General features: G+C 41.2%; 1 protein-coding gene across 1 annotated transcript; it reads left to right on the top strand.

Moving 5' to 3' along the window:
• Positions 1-614: 614 nt before the first annotated feature.
• On the top strand, positions 615-23,582 carry tox4b (TOX high mobility group box family member 4 b). The gene is made up of 9 exons (XM_037682689.1): positions 615-1,083; positions 4,634-4,702; positions 9,751-10,038; positions 10,126-10,386; positions 10,489-10,809; positions 15,296-15,376; positions 21,302-21,958; positions 22,042-22,196; positions 23,458-23,582. Exons 1-9 carry the CDS (start codon positions 979-981, stop codon positions 23,513-23,515), a joined length of 1,995 nt encoding a protein of 664 aa, XP_037538617.1. The 5' UTR covers positions 615-978; the 3' UTR covers positions 23,516-23,582.
• Positions 23,583-24,440: the final 858 nt, after the last annotated feature.

The following is a 24,440-nucleotide window of genomic DNA, read 5'->3' as shown; positions in this document are numbered from 1 at the left end:
TTTGTTATCGTGACAGGCCTACAGGGCACTAACGACCAATTAGATCTATTGTTAAGCTGATGGTCCTCCATGTGAGCAGCTAGTTCTGACTGTCAGCAGCAAACTGGTTGATCCACTATGATAAGGTGCTGTTTATAAGACTGAGTTTACTGCAGGGTCACAGACTGAAGAAGTCTTTTGGATAAAAGACGAAATGTTTCAACAAGAAGAAGCTGTCCAGAGAACCTGACTCTGCCTTGTTGGATTGTCATACCGGAATTATTGAGCATGCATCAGGACGTACTCGGTCATAGTTTCCCACATAAACTTCAAAATGTATTGAATTTGACTTTTTAAAGTCGAACGTCACTGACTGCGTTTTATTTTGAAATCCACATTGCCACACATCCGGTCTGTCCCGGATCAGCCTGGCGCTTCTCATTGATCTAATCCATGATCCGTGTCTCGGGATCTATTGAGCGTCCTGTCCCGGGCCAACACGTCTCAGGGACGGGTTCTCCTCGGTCAATCTGTCAGACGGACACCTTGGACCGGTTCGGGCACCTCTAAGGACAGATCAGCCCTGTAGCTGCACGCGGCCGAGCGCGCTCGAGGCGATGACTGAATGAGGCGTTCGCGGACCGACAGACAAACGAGCGCCTGGCTGCTGTTGGACGGAGCTCCGCAGCTTTGCGTCAAAGCCAGCTAAAGCTAAACTCGTGGCGGTGGAGACAAGTCAGCAAGAACAAGGTTGTTAACAGCCTCGTTTACCCCGGCGGCGACACAGACAGCGGACAGGTTATCGTCGGAACCGCTGCTGGATCACACATGCTCAGTTTGGGCCATTATCCGCCTCGGAACTCAAACCGGTGCTAATATCGTGGCGGTAATTTTTACGGCTTTTAGAGCTACCTGATCGTTCAGCCTCAGACATTTCGACCACACGGAGGAAGGAAATCCAGAGGCTTCTCAGCGAACACATGAGGCCCAGCTGAAAAGATGGACCTGAATTTTTACTCGGATTTAACGGACGGTACCGGACAGCACGGTGATCCGGAGTTCCTGGACCCGCAGTCCTTCAATGGGTTTGACTCTGACAGCAAGGTGACCGCCACTGGCTCTTGTAGTGAAACCATCTGGCTCAGGCTTTTACATCAAACTAGTATTTTCTCTTAGCCAAAAGTCCAATAAATACAATAATCAATTAAAATTTGTTCACAGTTTAGAAAGAACTGAATCTAAATATACAGAATAACCCCAAACTCTGTAAATTAAACCTCTTGATCATCTAAACCAGTGGTTCCCAACCGTAATCCCTGAGGAACACCATACTGCATTTTTTAGCCGTTTCCCAGCTTTGACACACCTGCTTTGAATGATTTGGTAATTAAATAATTGAATCAGGTGTGTTGAAGCAGGGAAACGACTAAAACATGCAGGTGGTGTTCCTCAGAGACCAGTGTTGGGAACCACTAACAGTGGGATTATTTTTTTCTCTCATTAAACATGGATTTCAGGTTCTTGTGTATTTTCGTTGACCAGTAAGCATTTTCATTTAATATATATAATTCATTGGTTATCACAATCTGAAACAGACCCCACCCGTTTTCTTGTGCACTCTTTTATAATGTATATCCAGATTACAGATGTTTGGGCTAAACTGTATTGTCTTGTGCTTTAGTGATAGTTTGTCTTGTTATAACAGATGAGGTCAGAAAGAACTCCATTGTCTTTGTAGATTTAGAAAAAAGCATATAACAGGGTGCCGAGGGAGGAGGTGTGGTATTGCATGAAGACATCTGGAGTGGCAGAGCAGTATGTTAGACTGGTACAGGACATGTATGAGGACAGCAGAACAGTGGTGAGATGTGCTGTAGGAGTGACAGATAGATTCAAGGTGGAGAACATCAAGGATCAGCTCTGAGCCCCCTCTTGTTTGCTCTGGTGATGGACCGACTAGATGAAGTCAGGCAGGAATCCCCGTGGACTATGATGTTTGCAGATGACATTGTGATTTGTGGTGAGAACAGGGAACAGGTGGAAGAGAAGTTGGAGAGGTGGAGGCATGCTCTTGAAATAAGGATCAGCCGTAGTAAGACTGAGTACAAGTGTGAATGAGAAGGAGGCTGGTGGAACAGTGAGGCTACAAGGAGCAGAGGTCACAAAGGTGCAGGACTTCAAGTACTTGGGGTCCACTGTCCAGGAAAATGGGGAATGTGGTAAAGAAGTGAAACGGAGAGTCCAGACAGGATGGAGTTGATGTAGAAAAGTTTCAGGAGTGATTTGTGACAAAAGATGTCAGCAAAGGTCAAATGAAAAGTTTAAAAGACATTTGTGAGGCCAGCTATGTTGTATGGTCTGGAGACATGGACATAAAGACAGGAGAAAGAACTGGAAGTAGCAGAAATCAAGATGTTGAGGTTCTCGTTAGGAGTGACAAGGATGGAAAAGATTAGAAATGAGATCATGAGAGGTACAGCACAGGTTGAACAACTGGGAGATAAAGTTAGGGAGGCCAGACTGAGATGGTTTGGACATGTCCAGAGGAGGGACAGTGGGTATACTGGTAGAAGGATGTTAGAAATGCAGTGAGGAAAATAAGTATTTGAACACTCTGCAACTTTGCAAGTTCTCCCACTTAGAAATCTTTGAGGGGTCTGAACTTTCCATCTTAGGTGCATGTCCACTGTGAGAGACATCATCTTAAAAACAAAATCCAGAAATCACAATGTTTGATTTTTTTTTTAAATTTATTTGTGTGTTACTGCTGCAAATAAGTATTTGAACACCTGCCAATCAGCAACAGTTCTGGCCCTCAAAGACCTGTTAGTCCACCTCCACTCCACGTATTATTCTACATTAGAAGCACCTGTTTGAGGTGGTTAGCTGCATAAAGACACCTGTCCACCCCACACAATCAGTAAGACTCCAACTACTAACATGGCTAAGACCAAAGAGCTGTCCAAAGACTCCAGAGACAAAATTGTTGATCTCCACAAGGCTGGAAAGGGCTACAGGGCAGTTGCCATCAGCATGGTGAAAAAAGATCAACTGTTGGAGCAATTGTTAGAAAATGGAAGAAGCTAAACATGACTGTCAATCTCCATCGGACTGGGGCTCCATGCAAGATCTCACCTCGTGGTGTATCGATGATCCTAAGAAAGGTGAGGATGACCGGGGCCATGTATTGTGAGATTTTGGGAACAACCTCCTTCCCTCAGTTAGAACATTGAAGATGGGTCGTGGCTGGGTCTTCCAACATGACAATGACCTGAAGCACACAGCCAGGAAGGAGAACCAAGGAGTGGCTCTGTAAGAAGCATATCAAGGTTCTGGAGTGGCCTAGCCAGTCTCCAGACCTAAACCCTACAGAAAATATTTGGAGGGAGCTCAAACTGTGTTTCTCAGTGACAGCCCAGAAACCTGGCTGATCTAGAGAAGATCTGTGTGGAGGAATGGACCAAACTCTCTGCTGCAGTGAACCTGGTGAAACACTACAGGAAACATTTGACCTCTGTAACTGCAAACAAAGACTACTGTACCAGATATTAACATTAATTTTCACAGGTGTTCAAATACTTATTTACAGCAGTAACACACAAATAAATGATAAAAAAAATCATACATTGTGATTTCCAGATTTTTAAAAAAGTTTTAGATGATGTCTCACAGTGGACATGCACCTAAGATGAAAATTTCAGACACTTCCATAATTTCTAAGTGGGAGAACGTGCAAAGTCGCAGGGTGTTCAAATACTTATTTTCCTCACTGTAGATGTGGACGCAGTTAGAGAGGACATGGAGGTAGTTGGAGTGAGGACAGAGTCAGATGGAGGAGGATGACTCGATGAAGATGGACCAGCCTACAGAAGAAGACAAATGGGAGCACCCTTTATGACGGAAAACATCTGAAGCTACAGTCCTGAATGTCCATCTCGAAAACATGATGTAGATTATCTTTCAGAAACTGGTCCATATTTGTAGTCCTATAATAAACTATTCTGTAGTAGATTAGATGATAAACGGGGGGCTACAGATAGGTCAACAACAGGAACCAAGGGTGGTCAGCTACTCGGGGACTGACTAATGATCTGACACTTGAGATCAGCTCTCGTCGGTTCTCCACAGATTCTCTATATTCAGACTCACTAATGTTTAACGTCCAGTTTCTGCAGTTTCACCCCTCGCTCACTCTACACTGGTCGGTGTGTGTTGCTGTGTTGAACTCTTAGTCTGTTGCGTCACTTGTGGTTGTTAATTTTGGTCCAATTTGGAAACGAAGTTAAAATTGTTGGTGAAAAGCGTCCAGTCAGTTTTTATTATACGCTCGGTAAGAGGCGGATGTGTCATGCTATAGCTGCCACCTTTCTTTTGTCTCGCCCATAACATTGTTTCCATCCAAGATTATTTACCGAAGCTTGATTGTCACTAGACGGAGTGTCGTGCACACTTTTCGTCTCCCCAGCACCAAGGCCAAAGTTCAAACAAGGTCTTCTTTTGTCCAGGCCATTGCTATAAATTGCTGTATAAAAGTTTGTCGAGGGACGTATATATGTGGTACGTTGTTTGACTTCTGTGATGACTGCCATCATTGTGCACCCTTTGTTTTAAACTGGCTACATAAAACTTTTTTCTTTCACATGGATTTGTTTAGTTCCCTGGAGGCAGCGACAACTACCTGACAATATCTGGGTCCAGTCATCCCTTCCTCTCTTCTTCTGAGGTAGGTCCAACTTTTTCAGAGTGGTGTTTTGTTCTTATTTTGTAATGGTAGAGCTCTGTCTCAATGGCAAGTAGGCCTGTCACGATAACACATTTTGCTGGGCAGTTGTCTCAGAAATTATTGTGATAAACGGTAATATTGTTTGAAATTTAACAATAATTAATTGTCAAATTTTCAAAGAAATGTGTTTGGGGTGTAGTACCTTTTTTGACCACCTGATGGCAGTAAAAGACTGTTTGAACCAAAGGATGGACTGTTGAGCAGTGTGTCTCTAAGAAAAATGGGAGGGAGGACCCTTGACTTGATATGGGCTGACATGGTGGCATGGCGGACGCTCGGTGGTTTGAGCTCTTTAGCGTAGTGTTTTTCACACAGAGCTTTTAATTTAAAAAAATAAGTAAACAAATTCTCAGCTTCTTTTTGCAGAGAAAAACAACTTTTTACATGAAGGCACGGCTTTTAACCATGAATCTTGGAGCTTCGACCAGACGTAGGTTTTATCCCCGAGGTGGGCCTGTTAGTTAACTTGTAGCTTAGCTTCTCAGTTTAGCTGCTTTCAACGATCCAAAAACGAAATTTTGGATCGTTGAGCTTTTTGTCATCCTGTGTCTTCAGTAGAAAGAGAGACACAAAGAAAAGATAAAGTCGATAAATGAAAATGAGGTTGATAATTTTCATTTATCTTGCGATTATCTGATTTATTGTTTATTGCGACAGGCCTAATGGCAAGTCTACGGATATGACATTGATTACACATTGTATTTGAGTTAGACATGCATTGAATTAACTAAAATTTTAGTCTTACCCTGGTGCTGTTTGGAATCTTGATTGTTTTCCGACTTGTTGTGAACAGTGAGCCCTGGATAATTTAATAAGATTATTTCAGCTCTGGAATACAAAAAGGAAATCGACCTTTGTTCATGCACATTCTTGTGTTTTTATTTTTCATTAGTATCATCTTGGAGGGGAAAAAGTGGTTTCTTCTAAGTTGCTGGCATTTCAGCATAAAATGAGTTGTGTGCTTGTGATATGACAAAGAAAGAAGGTACAATGGTTTGGAAATGACCTTACTTACATGCCATGTGTGAGTTTCCTGTGGGTGTACCACCTGCAGTAGGGCCCATACAGGTCCTGTGTGGTGTGTTACAGGTAGCATACAAAGGTGTCAGTGCTCTGACCCCAGCCTACAGAAGCTGGCTCTTGGGACATGGAGCATCACTTCTCTGGTGGGTAAGGAGCCAGCTCCTGTGTGCGAGGTTAAGAGACACCAACTGGTTGGGTCCACCTCGGTGCACACTGCACAGTGTGGGTTCTGATCTCCTTAAGAAGGGCTGGATCTTGTTCTACTCTGAAGTGTCCCATGATGTGAGGCATCAGGCTGGTGTGGCTCTACAAAACTCCCTGGATTCACTAGATGTACAGATTAGTTGTCCCCCGTAGGCCTGTCGTGATAAACAATAAATCAATTAATTGCGTTATAGATGAAAATTATCAACCTCGTTTTTAATTTATCGGTTTTATGTTTTCTTTGTCTCTCTCTTTCTACTGAAGACACTGGATGACAAAAAGCTCAACTCGAGCGCTCTTCACTGACCCCTCCCTTTCTCTTTTTTTCTCTTTAAAATCTGTTTTAACTGTCCAGAATCACATTTTTGGATCGTTAAAAGCAGCTAAGCTGAAAAGCTAAGCTACGAGCTAAGCTAACAGGCCGACCTCGGGGGAGAAAAACCTCTGTCTTGTCGAAGTTCCAAAATTCACGGTTGAAACCCGTGCCTTCACGTAAAAAGTTATCTCTGCAAAAAGAAGCTGAGAACTTGTTTAATGATTAAAAAAATAATAATTATTATTATTAAAAGCTTTGTGTGAAAAATGCCATGCTAAAGAGCTCAAACCACACCAAGCATCCGCCATTTTGTGAACCGAAGAGAGACAACCCTTGTCACGTCAAGGGACCTCCCTCCCATTTTTCTTTGAGACACACTGCTCGCTCCCTCACTATCCATCCTTCACTTCAAACAGTTTTATACTGCTATCCAGTGATCAAAAAAATGTACTACGTGCAAAACAAATTAAACATTACTTCTTGAATTTGACAATAATTATTAATTATTGTCAAATTTCAAACAATATTATCATTTATCACAATAATTTCTGGGACAATTACTCGCCCAGCAAAATTTGTTATCATGACAGGCCTAGACCCCCATCATGGAGCTTCAAGGGGGAATTGGACATGCCCTCTCTGTCCGTCCATGCATGTTGTGAGCGTGATGACTTGAAAAAGAAGTGAGGTACTGACTTTCATTTTGGTGTGTGGCTGCCTCCAGACATAAGATAGGTTCCTTTCAAAAATTGGACTGCCATGTTAAAATCCAAGATGGCCACCACCATATACATCGGCCGTCCCTATCATTTGAGGAGACTGCTTTCTTGTTTTTATAATGCTTAAAATCACATCAAAGTTCATTCTCAATAATCCAGGTAAAAAAATCCAACAAAGTTAAGTCAGCTCCTCTGGATGGTTTCTTTTTTGTTTTTTTGGTTGAAGCATTTCATCCTTCATCCAAAGGACTTCATCAGTCTGAGGAGTCACAATAAACTCAGTCCCATAAGTAGCACGCTCACATAGTGGGCCAACCAGTTTGATGGTGATCAAATGGTTTTTGGTAGGGGTGTAAGGGTACGCTAAAATCACATTTCCATTTGGTTCAGTTTCAAGGAAGGCTCGGTTCGGTTAATTTTTGGTATAAAAAAGGCCAAAATAAAGACTTACTAAATGTTTATTTTGAAAATATGCCAAGTAAACGATACGTTTGTATAAAACAAAATAAAAGTGACCCATTTGGATGATATTTTAAATAAACTGCACTCTTTACAATAAATAAACTATACTAACAATAATAAAAATCTTAATAAATACAATAACAGTCAGAACCAGAACAATAAGCAGCAACAGACTGTTTACAATCTAACTAATCAAGTTTTAAGTTTTTGGCCAAAAAGACAAACTTGTCCACATTTTCTGCCAAACGCACAGATCTAGTTGCAGTGAATATCTCCAGCGGGGGAGAAAACAGTTCACTAACAACAGTAGCAGGAATAAAGAGGTAGAGCTTTGATCATTTTGCAGCGTAACTGTATTTGGCCTCATTACTCACAACCTCCTGGACCTGCTCCCACAGGTGGGACAGGTCCCTGGAAAAGGTCAGAGTTCACTCGTCACAGACTTCTGAGCTGGAGGTGATCTCTGGTGGATTTCCCTGAAGAGGAGGAAGACTCAGCTGCTATCTCTGTCCCAGACTGGAAATAAAATACAAATAGTTAAAAAAAAAAAAAAAGTTAATAAGATTATAATTTAAAATTTAAAAAGTTAATTAGATAATAATAATAAAAATAACATCTCTTCTTGAACGGCCATCATTTCTGTTCTGAGGTGGTTGAATCTCTCGGTCATCATCATCATCAGGACTTTAATCTGGTCCAGGGCTTGTTGACAGTATCAGTTTTATCTTTTTCGTGAAGTTCTGCTACAACGTTTTGGCTGAAGTGTTGACGTGTTGGGATGTCGTAGCGGGGCTCAATAACTTTTAAAGCCGGCGCATCAACAACAGAAACGTAGATCCAGAGCTTTAAAAGCTCCTACAGCTTGTGTTATTGCTCTGGACCGATCTGAATGACCTGATAAAGGTTGTTTAAACGCTGCTACTTTCAGTGTTTGCAACAAGCTGCTATTCTGTAGAAGAGACGTTCACGTTGTTCGATGTCGTTTCAAGCGCGTTAACAAGTTAGACGTGTTGCTGCTGCAGATCCAGTCTCTGTGAAACAACGTCGACACACAGCTTTGGATTTACACTTGTCTTTTAACAAGAAAGCCATAATGTTCCCAAACAGGAGACTTCAACGAGATGCTAGGCTGCTAATGCTAGCGTGCTGCAAGATAATAGCGCCGTGCTGAAACACGCGTAGGAACTTTAGTTCCGCGGCGCATAATCTCTCGTTAATAAAATTTAATTAATGAAAAAATAACCAAAACGGTACGCACGTGGACCGAACCGAACATGCCGTACCAAAACTGTTCAATACACCCACGTGTACCATTAACCACTAGTTTTGAGGTCCGCCCTCTCCCCTGTCGACTCAATTATTGAGCATGAACTTTGTTGTTCTGAACCACTTTGACCATGGCTGCCTCAGATGAGTCGTCGGGGGAGAGGGCGAACTCCAGAAACCAAATTATCACCATCAAACTGGTTGGCCCATTATGTGAACGTGCTACTTATGGTACTGCGTTTGTTGTGGCTCCTCAGACTGATGAAGTCCTTTGGATAAAAGATGAAATATTTCAACATAAAAAAGAAACTGTCCAGAGGACCCAACTTAACTTTGTTGGGCTTAAAATTGTAGTTTCCTCAAATGACTGGGGTGGTCGGTGGGAAGGCTGAAAATGAATCTGTTAACCGAGGCCACCATTGGGCACCCCTTGGCTCCACCACTGATCCATCCCTCTGTTCTGCCTCGGACAAGAATTAAAAAACGTCCTCTCTTTCTGCACAGTGCATCTCCTCCCTACTTGAATATCTTGCACTGAAAACATTCAGGTTTACTTTACATTCTCTGTTCAGTTCCAGCCCAACAAAACCCACTCGTCTTGAAAACTACCAACATGCACTATTCCAGCCCTTCAGGGACTTCAGCATTCTGCTTGTTTATCACGTTGACCTGTCCTGGTGAGCTGGTTCCATGATACCAGGGGAAGCACCACTGAGCCCAAACACAAGCCTAAACTGTTTTTTTGAGAACGATGTTCACCTGTAAAGGAAGAATAACTTGACGAAGCATTTTGCTTTTGAACGTTTTTTTTTTTAATTATTCAAGATTGAATCAAAAATCCTGTAATTTAATTAAAAGTTAAAAACATTCTACCTTTTAAACCCTGATCATCTTCAGCTCACACCTTTCTGTTTCGTCTAAATTATTATTTCTGTTTTTCCACTTTCCATTGGACTTTTGTAACTGGTTTCGTTTCTTTGGATCCCACCTCTCCCCAGACGTTCCACACCCCCAGCCTTGGCGATGAGGAGTTCGAGATCCCTCCCATCTCTTTGGACCCAGACTCGGCTCTTACCGTGTCCGACGTGGTGTCTCATTTCGGAGAGCTGTCGGACACCAGCCCCTCAGACAGCGTGGTTGTGCCGGGGAACGCCGTGGTCGAAGGGGACGACCCGTCGTTCGCTTCCACATACGTCAGTGCCCCCAGTCAGGGCCTGGAGCACCTGAGTCTGGGGGTCATGAACCAGGCAGGAGGCAATGCTCTGCTGGGGTCATCACTGGGCATGGTGAGGAGTACAGGATGTTTGATGATGTGAAGTAGATAAATCACTGTTTTTATTTTTTAAATTTTGCTCCTGTCATTGTGTCTTCAGGATCTCGGTCATCCAATGGGCTCTCAGTTCAGCAGCTCGTCTCCGGTGACCATTGACGTCCCACTGGGAGACATGGGCCAGGGCTTACTGGGCTCTAGTCAGCTGACCACCATCGACCAGTCGGATCTCAGCGCTCAGCTGGGGCTCGGGCTGGGAGGTGGAAACATATTGCAGCGACCCCATTCACCTGAAAACCCTTTATCAGCTACTGCTTCTCCTACCAGCTCGCTCCAGGACGATGACATGGATGATTTCAGAAGGGTGAGCCCTCAGGGGAAGATTCTGTACTGACTTCATACTGAACTACTTTCATACGTGAAGTTCATCCTCTAACGCAGATTATTGTCTCCCTCCTCTGGTCAGAGCGTACTTGTTGAATCTCCAGTCTCTCTGGCTGTCTCTCCTGGAGTCATCTCCCTCGATCCCTCCTTGTCCGAGTCCCTGGTCTCCATCCCAACCTCCAGCCTCTCCTCAACCATTGGTCGGAAAGGAGGGGTGGGAGGAGGGAAGAAAGGGAAGAAGAAGAAAGACCCTTACGAGCCTCAGAAACCAGTGTCGGCCTACGCTCTGTTCTTCAGGGACACACAGGCGGCCATCAAGGGACAAAACCCCAACGCCACGTTTGGAGAAGTCTCAAAGATAGTGGCGTCCATGTGGGACAGTCTGGGGGAGGAGCAGAAACAAGTAAGAGAGTCACTTACAGGGAAAACAGTTTTTATTTTTCTAACAGGAAATGATGATCGTTAACACCGATGTCACGTTCTGGGACAGTTACAGGTTCTTAATTTCTGTTTGAGGTAATAATGTGACTGGGTGCCATAAATCTTGTCTATTTCAATTTTACTGAAAAGAAATAATATGTATCTTCAGATACAGTGGGGAGAACAAGTATTTGATACACTGTTGATTTTTCAGGTTTTCCCACTTGCAAAGCTTGTAGATGACTGTAATTTTTATCATAGGTACTCTTCAACTGTGAGTGATGGAATCTAAAACAAAAATCCAGAAAAATACAATGTATGATTTTTAAATAATTAATTTCCATTTTATTGTGTGAAATAAGTATTTGATACACCAGAAAATGAAACTTAATATTTGGTACAGAAACCTTTGTTTGCAATTACAGAGATCAGACGTTTCCTGTAGTTCTTGACCAGGTTTGCACACACTGCAGCAGGGATTTTGGCCCACTCCTCCATACAGCTCTCCTCCAGAGCCTTCAGGTTTCGGGGCTGTCGCTGGGCCACACGGACTTTAAGCTCCCTCCAAAGATTTTCTATGGGATTCAGGTCTGGAGACTGGCTAGGCCACTCCAGGACCTTAAGATGTTTCCTACGGAGCCACTCTTTAGTTGCCCTGGCTGTGTGTTTTGGGTCATTATCATGCTGGAAGACCCAGCCACGACCCATCTTCAGTGCTCTTACTGAGGGAAGGAGGTTGTTGGCCAAAATCTCACGATACATGGCCCCATCCATCCTTCCCACAATATGGTGCAGTCGTCCTGTCCCCTTTGCAGAAAAGCATCCCCAAAGAATGATGTTTCCACCGCCATGCTTCACGGTTGGGATGGTGTTCTTGGGGTTGTACTCATCATTCTTCTTCCTCCAAACATGACGAGTGGAGTTTAAACCAAAAAGTTCTATTTTTGTCTCATCAGACCACATGACCTTCTCCCATTCCTCCTCTGGATCATTCAGATGGTCATTTGCAAACTTCAGACGGGCTTTGACATGCGTTGGCTTGAGGAAGGGCACCTTGCGTGCACTGCAGGATTTTAATCCTTGACGGCGTAGAGTGTTACTGATTGTTTTCTTTGAGACTGTGGTCCCAGCTCTATTCAGGTCATTGACCAGGTCCTGCCGTGTAGTTCTGGGCTCATTCCTCACCTTCCTCAAGATCAATGATGCTCCACGAGGTGAGATCTTGCATGGCGCCCCAGACCGAGGGAGATTTTCCGTTATTTTGTATTTCTTCCATTTTCTAATAATTGCACCAACTGTTGTTGCCTTCTCACCAAGCTGCTTGCCTATTGTCCTGTAGCCCATCCCAGCCTTGTGCAGGTCTACAATTTTATCCCTGATGTCCTTACACAGCTCTCTGGTCTTGGGCATTGTGGAGATGCTGGAGTCTGATTGATTGAGTGTGTGGACAGGTGTCTTTTATACAGGTCACGAGTCCAAACAGGTGCAGTTAATACAGGTAATGAGTGGAGAACAGGAGGGCTTCTTAAAGAAGAACTAACATGTCTGTGAGAGCCAAAATTCTTACTGGTTGATAGATGATCAAATACTTATTTCACACAATAAAATGGAAATTATTTATTTAAAATCATACATTGTATTTTTCTGGATTTTTGTTTTAGATTCCATCACTCACAGTTGAAGAGTACCTATGATAAAAATTACAGTCATCTACAAGATTTGCAAGTGGGAAAACCTGAAAAATCAACAGTGTATCAAATACTTGTTCTCCCCACTGTATTTGTTGTTGGAAATGCAGCACTTTCAGAGGACTTGGTTCCTCAAACGTTAACAAAACAAGTCAAGTTGCGGTCATTAAAATTCCTCCGGTTTTATTGTTACTGTCGTTTTTGCTAAGGAAAATGTGCAGAAACCCTCAGCTAAGTAGTAAAAACACTCTGCATCCAACAAAGTTCAGTCAGGTCATCTGGACGGTTTGTTTTTTATTTTTTAGAAACGTTTTGTCTTCTTCCAAAGGACTTCATCAGTCCAAGGAGCCACAAACAAACTGAGTCCCAAAAGCAGCACACTCCCATAGTGGGCCAACCAGTTTACTGGTGAGGAGATGGTTTCTGGAGTCAGCCCTCTCCCCTGTCGACTCTTCTGAGGCAGCCTTGCCAAAGTGGTTCAAAACATGAAAGTCCATGCTCAATAATCCAGGTACAAAATCCAGCAAAGTTCAGTCGGGTCATCTGGACAGTTTCTTTATTTTGTTGACGTTTCGTCTTTCATCCAAAGGACTTCCTCGGTCCGAGGAGCCACCACAAACTCAGTCCCATAAGCAACACACTCCCTGAGTTTGTTTGCAGCTCTTCAGATTGATGAAGTCCTTTGGGTGAAGGACGAAACGTCTCAACAACAAAAGAAACAGTCCAGATAGACCTGTCGCTATAAACAATAAATCAATTATTCGCATGATAAATGAAAATTATCGACCTCAATTTCATTTATCAGCTTTATCGTTTCTTCATGTCTCTCTCTTTCTACTGAAGACACCGGATGACAAAAAGCTCAACTCTGGTGCTCTTCACTGACCCCTCCCTTTCTCTTTTTTTCTTTAAAATCTGTTTGAACCGTCCAAAATCACGTTTTTAGATCGTTAAAAGAAGCTAAACTGAGAAGCTAAGCTAAAAGGCCGAGCTCGGGGACAAACCTCCGTCTTGTCGAAGCTCCAAAATTCACGGTTGAAACCCGTGCCTTCATCTAAAAAGTTGTTTTTCTCTGCAAAAAAGAAGCTGAGAACTTGTTTACTGATTTTTTTTTTTTTTAATTAAAAGCTTTGTGTGTAAATGCTATGCTAAAGAGCTCAAACCACACAGAGTGTCTGCCAGTTTGAGAACCAGAGTGACAACCCATGTCATGTCAAGGGGCCTCCCTCCCTTTTTTCTTAGAGACACGCTGCTCACTCTCTCAGTCAAGTAGGTATCTGCAGACAAGTATGGAAGACGTATCTAGAGGGCTACATCTGATTGGACGGGGGGAAAAAACAAGGTCTTTGTGTTAACCACAGACATTACGTCTAAAAACAATGAGTTATTGGCAGATTGTGTTAACCACATATTATGTCTATGGTGTTAATGGGTTCGACATTAGCGGCGTCTCCATAACTTCTCTTTCTGCCTCTTAACACAGAACTTCTGGTTAAATTTCAAAATAAGAGCAATAACTGGGTAGTGGGGAGGGCTAAATGTTTTTTTTTTTAATACCTAGACATTACATTAAAAAAAATCTGTTTTGGTTGTTGAATAATGTGAAAATAGTTACAATCGATTCATAAAGAAAGAGAAATAAAGTAACCAAAATGTTAATGATACTTAAACTGGTTTTGGGACTAAGGATGTTGCCTTTAACTTCACATTTTCTTGTTCAACCTTTTAAATCAGTCACTGCAGATGAGTGATTGTCAGTTTCTGTAAGATTTCTGTAACTGGAGCAGGTATTTCTGTTTACTGGTTAACTTCCTCAGCTGTCTCACATTTTAAGGGTCAATCCTACTCCATGTTTCAGCTCCTTTCATAGATCAGATCTCATAGAAGAACTTCTAAAGAGAACATTTTGTTTTTAGCTTTTGTTTTGGGCCATTATCTCGTTACAGGACTCATGATCTTTAATTGAGACCAGTCTTTTTGACAAATGGGAGCAGGTTTCGCTTCAGATGCTTCATATTTCATTGTACCCAGACCACACTCAAGCTGACCTGTGTCAGGTGCAGCCTACAACCCAACAAAAGAGAATAATCTTGTGTTTGACAGCAGATATAATGCTGGTTCTTAGAAACCTTCAGTTTTAAAGAAGTACTGACATAACTTACCTGAAGAGCCAGAAAATCCAATTAGCCAATCAGTGTTTGCCCCCTACAAACACCTATTCTCTAGAAACGCCCACTTTTGGTCTGCAGAGAACCCCTTCTCCCTCATCTTTCCATCCTTCGTTCAAATAGTATATACTGCCATCCAGTGGTCGAAAAAAGTACTACATGCAAAACAAATCAACATTTCTTCTTAAATTTCACAATAATTATAAATTATTGTCAAATTTCAAACAATATTATTGTTTATCGAAACAATTTCTGAGACAATTAATTGCCCAGGAAAATTTGTTATGGTGACAGATGAACTGACTGAACTTTGTTGGATTTTTTTTTTACTTGGATTATTGAGCATGAACTCTGAAACTCTTATTCACACTTGATGGCAACTTGTGTGTCCACAAAGAACAACTGGACTAATAATGAGTCACTAGGAGTTAGTGTTTCGCTATGGTGCGTTCACTGACAGAAAAATTATTGTTTTTTTGAGTGTCTGATTCCAGTCGCCTGCCAAAGCTGTTGGCACAAATGATGATGGTTGGTTTGTGTACAGTTTATTCAGTGGGCTGTTTCCCCCATTCGTCCTGTGGGTGAGCTTTAATTATTATTTTATTTATTTCAGGTTTACAAAAGAAAAAATGAAGCTGCAAAGAAGGAATACTTAAAAGCCCTTGCAGAGTACAGGGGAGGCAAAATACCTCAGGTGAGTAAAATATTAGAAAAATTATGTAATGAGAGTTTGTTTTCCATTTTTTTACATTTTCTCACACAGTAAAAACAGAATTACGTGCCATCGCATCATTACTACTTTATTCATAAAATACTTTAAAACAACCGCAGCTGCAACAAAGTGCTGTACATGTAAACTCACGGTCAAACACATAAAACCAAGAATAAAAAGAGTAAGATCAATAAAATAAATAAAACTGTAGTAAAAATAAACTGAAGGGAGTGCCAAAAGCCAGAGAATAAAAGTGATATTTTTAAAAAGAGTTTTAAAAGTGGACAGTGAAGGGCTCGTTTGACAGGAAGTGGGAGATCGTTCCATAATCTGGAGCAACTACAGAAAAAGTTCTGTCCTCTCTGAGCCTTCGGTTGGACCTCGGCGCCTCCAGGAGCAGCTGATCAGCTGATCTGAGGCACCGAGCAGGAGAGGTAAGATGTCATGAGACATTCGCTTAAGTTCTACAAGCATACACAAAGGACTAAAACTGGTCATTCAATAAAATAGCCTCTTATTTTTTTAATTTTGAATCAAAAAGTCAATGGGCTCTGAATTTTAGAGTCGTGCCCCCTCACTGTTTACCCCCAGGATGAGCTCTAAGCCAGGGCTATTCAACTGGCGGCCCGGGGGCCAAATCAGTCCCACAGGTGAACTCAGTTCGGCACACCAATGGGTTCATTTTTAAATAAAACTTAATTTTAAACCATAAAACAAACTAACTTAATGACAATAACTGCAGTGTCTGTGGCTCCTGAGCAATGTAGATGAATAGACCTGCTCTAAGCTGTGCAGGTGCTCTGACTCAGCCGACACTGAACTGTCCCAGCTTCTAGTAAACTCTTTACTAACTTTAGTGTGTGGTTTTTGTTTTTAAAGGCGTTTGTGCAGCACAAACTCCTGTCCTGTTTTACGTCAGTTTGCTTTCGCAGTTCTTTGTGTGCTTACTGTGTTAATAAGAGCATAATTTATTCAATTCAATTTATTTATATAGCACCAAGTCACGACAGAAGTCGTCTCAAGGCACCGAACAGAAACATTCACATACATAAAAAAAGCACATTAATAAAAGTTGTCTATCTAAGGATGCATATATAAAGTAAAGCGTAATGGTCCAAGCACTGAACCCTGAGGAACTCCATGACTAACTTTGGTGTATGAAGAAGGTTCATTATTTATATTTACAAACTGGAATATTGTTATTTATTCATTTATTTATTTTACAAATGCTTGAGAATAACAGCCCTCACTGACACGTGGCAACTTTTTTAAAACGTCTAAAACTTTGAGTGCATGTTCAGCCTTTGTCCGTCACAGAATCAATTACCAGTAAATATAAAAGTGCATCTGATTGTAAGAACAAATTCAGAAAACGTCACAGGCGTTTGTTGTTGTTGAAACAGCCATAAAGTAAAGAAAGGATAGCCAAATGAAATACTACAACCAGGCCTGCCTTTTCGAAGTTCAAGGTTCTTTGCCATTCGCATCACATGTGGTACATGAGGTGGAACGAAGTTGTGTCCATAGTGTCCCAGTTACACCCCAAAATTAGCAAAAATATAAAGTATAAAAAAACAGTATGCAAGATCTAAGATATATGCCAAACAATAATAATACGGTGTATTAAACAGCAGCCGGAACATGAGTCTGTAGTGAGCAAATGAGTATGAATACAGCAGCTTAAAGGCAAGAAATCAGCAGCATGGATAATCAGCAGCACAGATAAAGTGACATATTCTCAAATTAAAGTGTCATTACAGTGATTATCCTGGTTAGAGATTCATGAGTCCAACAGCCTCAGGGTAGAAGCTGTTCCTCAGTCTAGTGGTTCTACACTTAATGCTCCTCAACCTCCTTCCTGTGTGGAGCGGGGAAAAAGTGTGTGTGCTGCGTGAGTGAGGTCCTTCATGATGCAGGTGGCCCTCTTCCTGCATCTGGAGGTGTAGATGTCTGTGATGGTGAGGAGGATGACTCCACTCTCTGCAGAGCTTTTCTCTCTCCACCAGAGCATTCACAGGAAGTAGTAGTTCGTACTCTGTACGTGCTACAATATTTACAGGGATAGGGCTCGCATGTATAAATTATACACAACATTGATTCTGGTTTCAAAGAGACTGATAAAAATAATTTTTAGCTGCAACTTGAATGCAGCAGATAAAAGTTTTGGCATTAGATTTAAAGAGGAGGATGTGAGTGTGAGTAGCAGTGTGCGTTCTTCATAATGTCAGAGTTCAAGAGCTGCACCAATATTCTGACAAACCATAGAATAGAGTCATTCACTACCTGCCATTTTAGTCTGTGTCTTACATTTGACGGACAATAAAACATACATTTGCTTGTTTTGATCTGCTTTATGGACATATGTTGACTTGTCAGTCTCAGGTGGACATTAACATGTGCAGTTTGTAAATTAAACTTGTACAGGAAGAGACTTTACATAGTAAAACATGCCCTCCATGCCTTTGTATTCGTCTTCCACTGTTGCTTACGTACAGTAGAAGTTTATATATATATATATATATATATATTCACCCAGGCACACAAGTGTCATTAAGAAATAAAGAAAACTAGAGAAATTGCATTTCTTGCAAAAATGCAGTGTAAATGCTTATTACAGAAGAACTTTATGGAAAAACAGCTGAAATTAGCTAAAAACATGCTGAAATGGAAGAAGTTAACAGAAGAAAAAGAACACATTTTTGCTGAATTGGGTTTAAATAAGCTCAAATATTAGGAAATTAGATTAAAAAAAGCTGAAAATGACAACAAAAAAAACCCATAAACTGCCAGAAGGAAGTGGAAAGAGCTGAAATGAGCTAAAATAAATGTGGAAGTAACTGACGAGGCCAAATTTAGCACAAAACGGTTAAAAAGTACAAGTAGTTGCAATAACAGGAAAAAAAAAAAAGCTGAAACCAGCATAAAGAAGTTTGCCTGAAAGTAGCAGAAATTACCAAGAAAACTTGAATTTATCTGAAAACAGCTGAAATTAGCTAAAAATGCAACAAAAAAGTAGCTGAAAAGGTAGAACAAGATGGTTAGCAGAAGAAAGCAGAAAGAACATTTGTCCAATTGGGCTGAAAGAAGCAGAAATGAAAATAAAGTGGAAATTATCTGGAAAAAAAGCTGAAATTAGCAAAAAGAAAACAGCTGAAATGTTGCTAAAAATGCAGAAAAAAGCTTAAATTACAAAAGGAAGTGGAGAGAGCACATTTTAGTTGAATTAGGTCGTGCAAAGTTGAAATGAGTGCAAAAATGTGGAATTAGATGAAAAAGGTAAAATTAGCACAAAAACCAAGCTATATAGTAGCTGAAATAGAGGACAAAGCTGAAACTTGCAGAATAAGCTGAAAGGAACACAACAAGCTAAAATTAGCAGCAAGAAGTAAGAAGCAGCACAAAAATGTTGTAGTTAGAAAGAATCTGAAAGAAACACAAAACAGCTGAAAATAGTTGGAAGTAGCTGAAAAACGTTAAAATTTGTACAAGGAAGCTGAAAGAAGCTGAAGCAGAACAAATTGTGAAAGGAGCAGTAAAAGGTTGTAAACACATCTAAAGATTTAAAGGATGTAAAATGAGCTCAGTTCATTTTCTATGAGGAAAAAGTGACAGAAAAGGCTAAACATTTCAAAAAGTTAAAGTTGCACCAATATCAAAAGTCATAGCAGGATTGTCCTGAAAGAGCTGAACGTTTTGAGACATGATTTTTAAAATGGATTCAAAACTGCGGGACAAGAATCGCGCTGAAAAACGTACGGAAGAAAAATGGATGACAACAGAGTGAATGCTTCATAAACATTCTCACCATTAAATGTTTGTACAAACGCTCATGTCCGAGCAGACTGTCCTTGAGCCGTTTACGCTCAGTTTGTTGTGTGATGCCTTCAGGGTCCGCTTTAACTGTTTGTGTAGAAATGAGCGCAGGTAAATATGAAGAAACCTGCTTTCTGATCAGATTTTAGTGTTTGTATTCCAAGTTGGTAGATAGTTGGTGCCCCTATGAGGACCCTTCGTTTTAAAGGCTGTTCATTAATTATTCCTTATGTTAAATATTTCATAGTTCTGCTGATGACTAGCCAGGGATCTTTAAATTCCTACGTTTTTACTGGTCTAATGGCTAAATGTGGAGGGGAGATTACATACTGACGGAAAATCTGAGCCATGATTAAAGTTTTTACTTTTAAAATAAACTCAGATGGTTGGAACAAAGGCTGCACTTCTCACGGTTCTTTTCTTTTTTTGGTTAGGTGGTAGAAGTTGTGTCAGGAGCACCGTTAGGAAACGATATCAAGTGTCACTGCCAGGTTCCGGGGTAAAAAAAAGCAAAAAATGCTCGTGAAGGTCTCGATAATTTTTTTTGAATTTGCCCATTTTATCCAACGTCGTTGAATGTTTGAAAGTTACTGGCTGTCCCTGGTTGGTTTGAGACGTTACAGCTCTTGTCTTCCAAGGCTGCCGTGTTTTTGGCTGGAAGTGTCCTGTTTGTCAGCGGCTGTCATATTAAGAATCATCTAACGATCAGTTAATATCTCGTCCTGTTCCTGGTTTAAATCCTGCAGCGGCGTGAGCGCTTCATTAAAAAGTTGTTGTGTGAACGCTCATGAAGCATTCTATTATGATCTATTCTTCTTCAGCACGTTTTCCTGCATCTTTCTCGTTCCACAATTTTTGTGCTATTTCAACGAATCATATCAAAACGTTCAGCTCTTTCACGACAATCCTGCTGTGACTTTTGGTATTGGTTCGACTTTAGCTTTTTGAAATATTGAGCCTTTTCTGCCAATTTTTTCTCATAGAAAACGACTTGAGCTCATTTTACATCCTTCAAATCTTTAGATGTGTTTACAACCTTTTACTGATTCTTTCACATTTTGTTCTGGTTCGGCTTCTTTCAGCTTCCTTGTGCACATTTAAACTTTTTTCAGCTACTTTCATCTGATTTCAGCTGTTCTGTGCTCTTTTCAGATTCTCTATGCAAACTACAACATTTTTGTGCTTCTAACTTCTTTCTGCTAATTTCAGCTTGTTATGCTCCTTTCAGCTTATTTCTACAAGTTTCAACTATTTCTGCTATTTCAGCTACTATTTGGCTGTTTTATGCTAATTTGAGCTTTTTCAGCTACGGGGTAATTCCACATTTTTTGTACTCATTTAAACTTTTTTCTGCCTAATTCAGCAAAAATGTGCGCTCTCCCTGCTGATTTAAGCTTCTTTCTGATTTTATTTTTTTTTTTTGTTGCTGATTTCAGCTTTTTTCAGATAATTTCCACTTTTAGTGTTAATTTCTACTTCTTGCAGCCTAATTGGGAAAGCGTGCTCTCTCCACTTCTGCTAGTTTAAGCTTGTTCTACCTTTTTAAGCAAAGTTCTTTGCATTTTCAGCTAATTTCAGCAGTTTTCAGATAAATTCAAGTCTTTTGTGGTAATTTCTGCTACTTTCAGCCTAATTAACTTCTTTCTGCTAATTTTAGCTTGTTATGCTCCTTCAGCTTAATTATGCTAGTTTCAGCTGTTTCCGCTACTATTTAGCTATTTTACGTTAATTTTAGCTTCTTCTTCTTTTTTTTAGCTCATTTCAGCTCTTTCCGCTTCCTTCTAGTACTTAAAGTTACTTTCTGCCTTTCAGTTATTTTTCAGCAATTTTTTGGCTTTTTTCAGCTTTTTTTTGTTTAGCCAGTCTGCTTATTTAAACCAGTTTCAGCAAATGTGTGTTCTTTCTGCTTTCTTCTGCTAATTTAGGCTTGTTCTTTATTTCAGCTACATTTCGGCATGTTGTAACTAATTTCAGCTGTTTCTCAGCAAGTTCTTCAGCACTGTATTTTCACAGGAAATGTTAAGTTAAATTAGATGTAAACGAATGAGCTGTTTTAACTTTTTCTCTGTTTTGTCCAATTCGTCGCCCCCACAGTCCCCTATCGAGGTCATGGACACGGCCCCGTCACCCCCACCCCCACCCCCACCTCCAGCTCCTCCAGTCACAACCACCCCCACCTCTATCCCGACCCCCCGCTCCAGCAGGTCACAGCACTACAATCCCGAGGAGAACACTATCACCAACATCTGCACCTCTAACATCATCCTGGACCTGCCTCAGGTCACCACGCGCTCCCGTACCGGTGCCATCAAGCCCCAGACTCCGCCCGCCAGCACCATGCCGAACCCCCCCACTGTCACAAAGATCATCATCAAGCAGATGCCGCTACCGTCCGGTGGCGTTTCGGTCATCTCCACGACCGCCTCTTCGCCGCGCCAGCCGCCGCCGCTGCAGCAGATGCAGAACACCCCGCCCCCACCCCGGCTGCAGCAAATGGTGCACGCCCAGGCTCCGCCTCCTCTACAGGCCAAACCGCGAGGTGGAGGAGCGGCTGCGGCCACCGCGCCCCCTCCACTGCAGATTAAAGTCGTCCCATCGTCACGGCAGTCCGACCCGAGGGCGCCGATCATCCTGACATCATCCGCCAAAGCAGCCACGTCAGTTACCTCCTCATCGGGTGTGACGGTGGAGATGGGGCAGGGGGATTCTGTGATGGTGGGGGGAGAGGAAGTGGGGGAGGCAGAGGAGGGGGTAAGTTGTGACTTCATACCTGAACGTTACCATCGACTGAATGTATTTGAGTTCAAACCTGGATGTGATCGTTGCTCTCGCAGATGGAGGTGGAGCTGAACGTAGCGCCTGGTCCCACTGTGACCCCCACAGCCCCGCCCAATATATGTGTGCGAGCCGGCTGCACCAACCCCGCCGTGGAGAGCAAAGACTGGGACATGGAGTACTGCAGCAACGAGTGTGTCGCCACACACTGCAGGTACACACACACAGAGATTAACAAATTTATTTATTTTTTCATTCATTTAAAAGAATCAAAACAAATCCATTAAAAAGAAAAACACTGAATGAAAAAGGTGCAGAAAGCAGAAGAAAATTCTTATAATATCTGCCCCTTATTTAAAAACATATAAAATAACTATAAAAAAAACAACTTAGGCTTGAACAATCTCCAAAGTGAAAACAAAAAATATTAGATATCCTTCATATGGCACCAAACTTTCACAACAATTTAAACTTAATCATCTTTTTAAACATATAAATTGTTTATAAAAGTTTATGGTGATATCAAGACAATTCCATAATCCTGTTCCCTGAACTACAACGCAGCTCCTTCAGACCAGTTCTAAATGGAGGTTTTACAAACGTCTCCATTCCCTTAAGGTTATAATGACTCCCTTTTTTAACACATTTTAATTGGATATTTGGGGGTGATAGTTTTTATGAGCTTTATACATGACTTGTAAAGTACTATATTCAACCAAATCATAAAATTTTAATAATTTCAATTGATGAAATAATATATTTGTTGAGTGACCATAACCCTTCCTACTAATAATTCTTTTAGCCCTGTTTTGTAAAATAAAAATAAGATTTGGAATTGTTTTACATGCTTTTCCCTAAACTTCAATACAATAGATTAAATATGGAACAATCATTACATTATACAATGTATATAAAGCTTTGTCATTCAAAAACTATTTTACTTTATACAGTAATGCAATTGATTTAGCTATTTTTATTTTTAAGTAATTTACATGAGATTTCCACGTCAGCTTCTCATCAATAACGACACCCCAAAATTGTATTTGATTAATTCTATGAATTTCAGTACTGTCAATATAAAATGGGACTTGAATAATTTTATTTCTATCACTAAATATCATGTACTTTGCTTTTTCCAAAGTAATGATAACTTATTACGTTGGAGCCAAGTTTGTATCATCTCTACTCTAACATCTGTTCAATAGCTTCACCCGAACAAAAAAAAGTTGTATCATCTGCAAATAAAACGCACTTCAAAAGCCCTGACACATCAACTAGATTATTCACATACAAATTAAACAAGTTTGGTCCCAACACAGAGCCTTGAGGGACTCCACATCCATTAACACAAAATTCAGATTTTGCATCGTTTACCTGCACAAACTGTCTCCTATTATTCAAATAACTGAACAGATGTTTCAACATGGAGGCTCTGAGGAGTGAAGTTTGCTGAACTTTTTGTTTCTCGTCCACAGAGACGTGTTCATGGCCTGGTGCGCCATCAGAGGACAAAACTCCACCACGGTCACATAGACCGAGGACACATGGACACACAGACTCAAAGACACGCGTACTGCAAACAAACAAGAACGACTGACTCAGGTGTTAGCCCGCACCGCTTTATCTTTCTCGCCGTCATCATCTCGGGGACAAGGACGACCTCACCGTCGCAGGAAGACGATCCGACGTCTCCCTGCGGCGCTCCTATTTCTGTTTTTAAGCACTGCGATTGTACCGATGCTCACACAGGGAGATGGATGATCAATTATTGTACGTTTAAATGTGGGAGTTGATAAAAAGTTGGACATTTTACACCAACGTTGTTTTTTTTTCATGTTCAGTGTGCAGGAGGAGTCTTACCGATGCATTTCTTGATTTTAAAAATTTGTGTGTGTGCGCGAGTGAGGACTGATCATTGCTAATGAAGTATGAAAGTATTAATATTTTGCTGTTTCAGTAACGTGTTTGTGTCAGCTGGACAGGAACGACTTCAGCCATTTAAACCCAACAACTGTAACGAGCACAGAACCCTCTTTAAATCTGTTTTTTTTTTTTCAATAATTTACAAAAACGTAATTTTTAAAACACTTCGGGATGACTTTTACTTTACTTTTGGGGACCAAGATGGGGTAGAGGTAGGGCAGCCGACCTGGGACCAGGAAGCCGCAGGCTCGACTCGCCTCCATTCCCACATGTCGTGTCCTTGAGCAAGACACCCAATTCCTCCCCGGGCGTCCACATAGCTGCCCACTGCTCCACCTGGGTGTATCTCATGTGTTGGGTTAAATGCAGAGAACCAATTTCGTCATAAAATGACAACACATTGCACTTCTACTTACCGTATTTTCCGGCGTATAAGTCGCAGTTTTTGCATAGATTTGTCAGTCCTGCAACGTTTTTTTTTTTTTTTTCCATATTCATAACGCAATTTTTGTCTTGCGCTTTAAATTTCTAAGAA

Source organism: Nematolebias whitei, chromosome 1 (genome assembly GCF_014905685.2).
Source record: "Nematolebias whitei isolate Nwh7 chromosome 1, NemWhi1, whole genome shotgun sequence".
In the NCBI taxonomy this organism is placed as follows: Eukaryota; Metazoa; Chordata; class Actinopteri; order Cyprinodontiformes; family Rivulidae; genus Nematolebias; species Nematolebias whitei.
The sequence above is the reverse complement of the archived record's forward strand: the minus strand, read 5'-3'. Positions and strand labels throughout refer to the sequence as shown.

Excerpts from the sequence above, each read along its gene's own strand:
- tox4b (XM_037682689.1), top strand. The coding sequence starts at position 979 with ATGGACCTGAATTTTTACTCGGATTTAACGGACGGTACCGGACAGCAC. Across the intron at positions 4,703-9,750 it reads CCTTCCTCTCTTCTTCTGAG|ACGTTCCACACCCCCAGCCT; the intron begins GTAGGTCCAACT and ends ACCTCTCCCCAG. Across the intron at positions 22,197-23,457 it reads TGTGTCGCCACACACTGCAG|AGACGTGTTCATGGCCTGGT; the intron begins GTACACACACAC and ends TCTCGTCCACAG.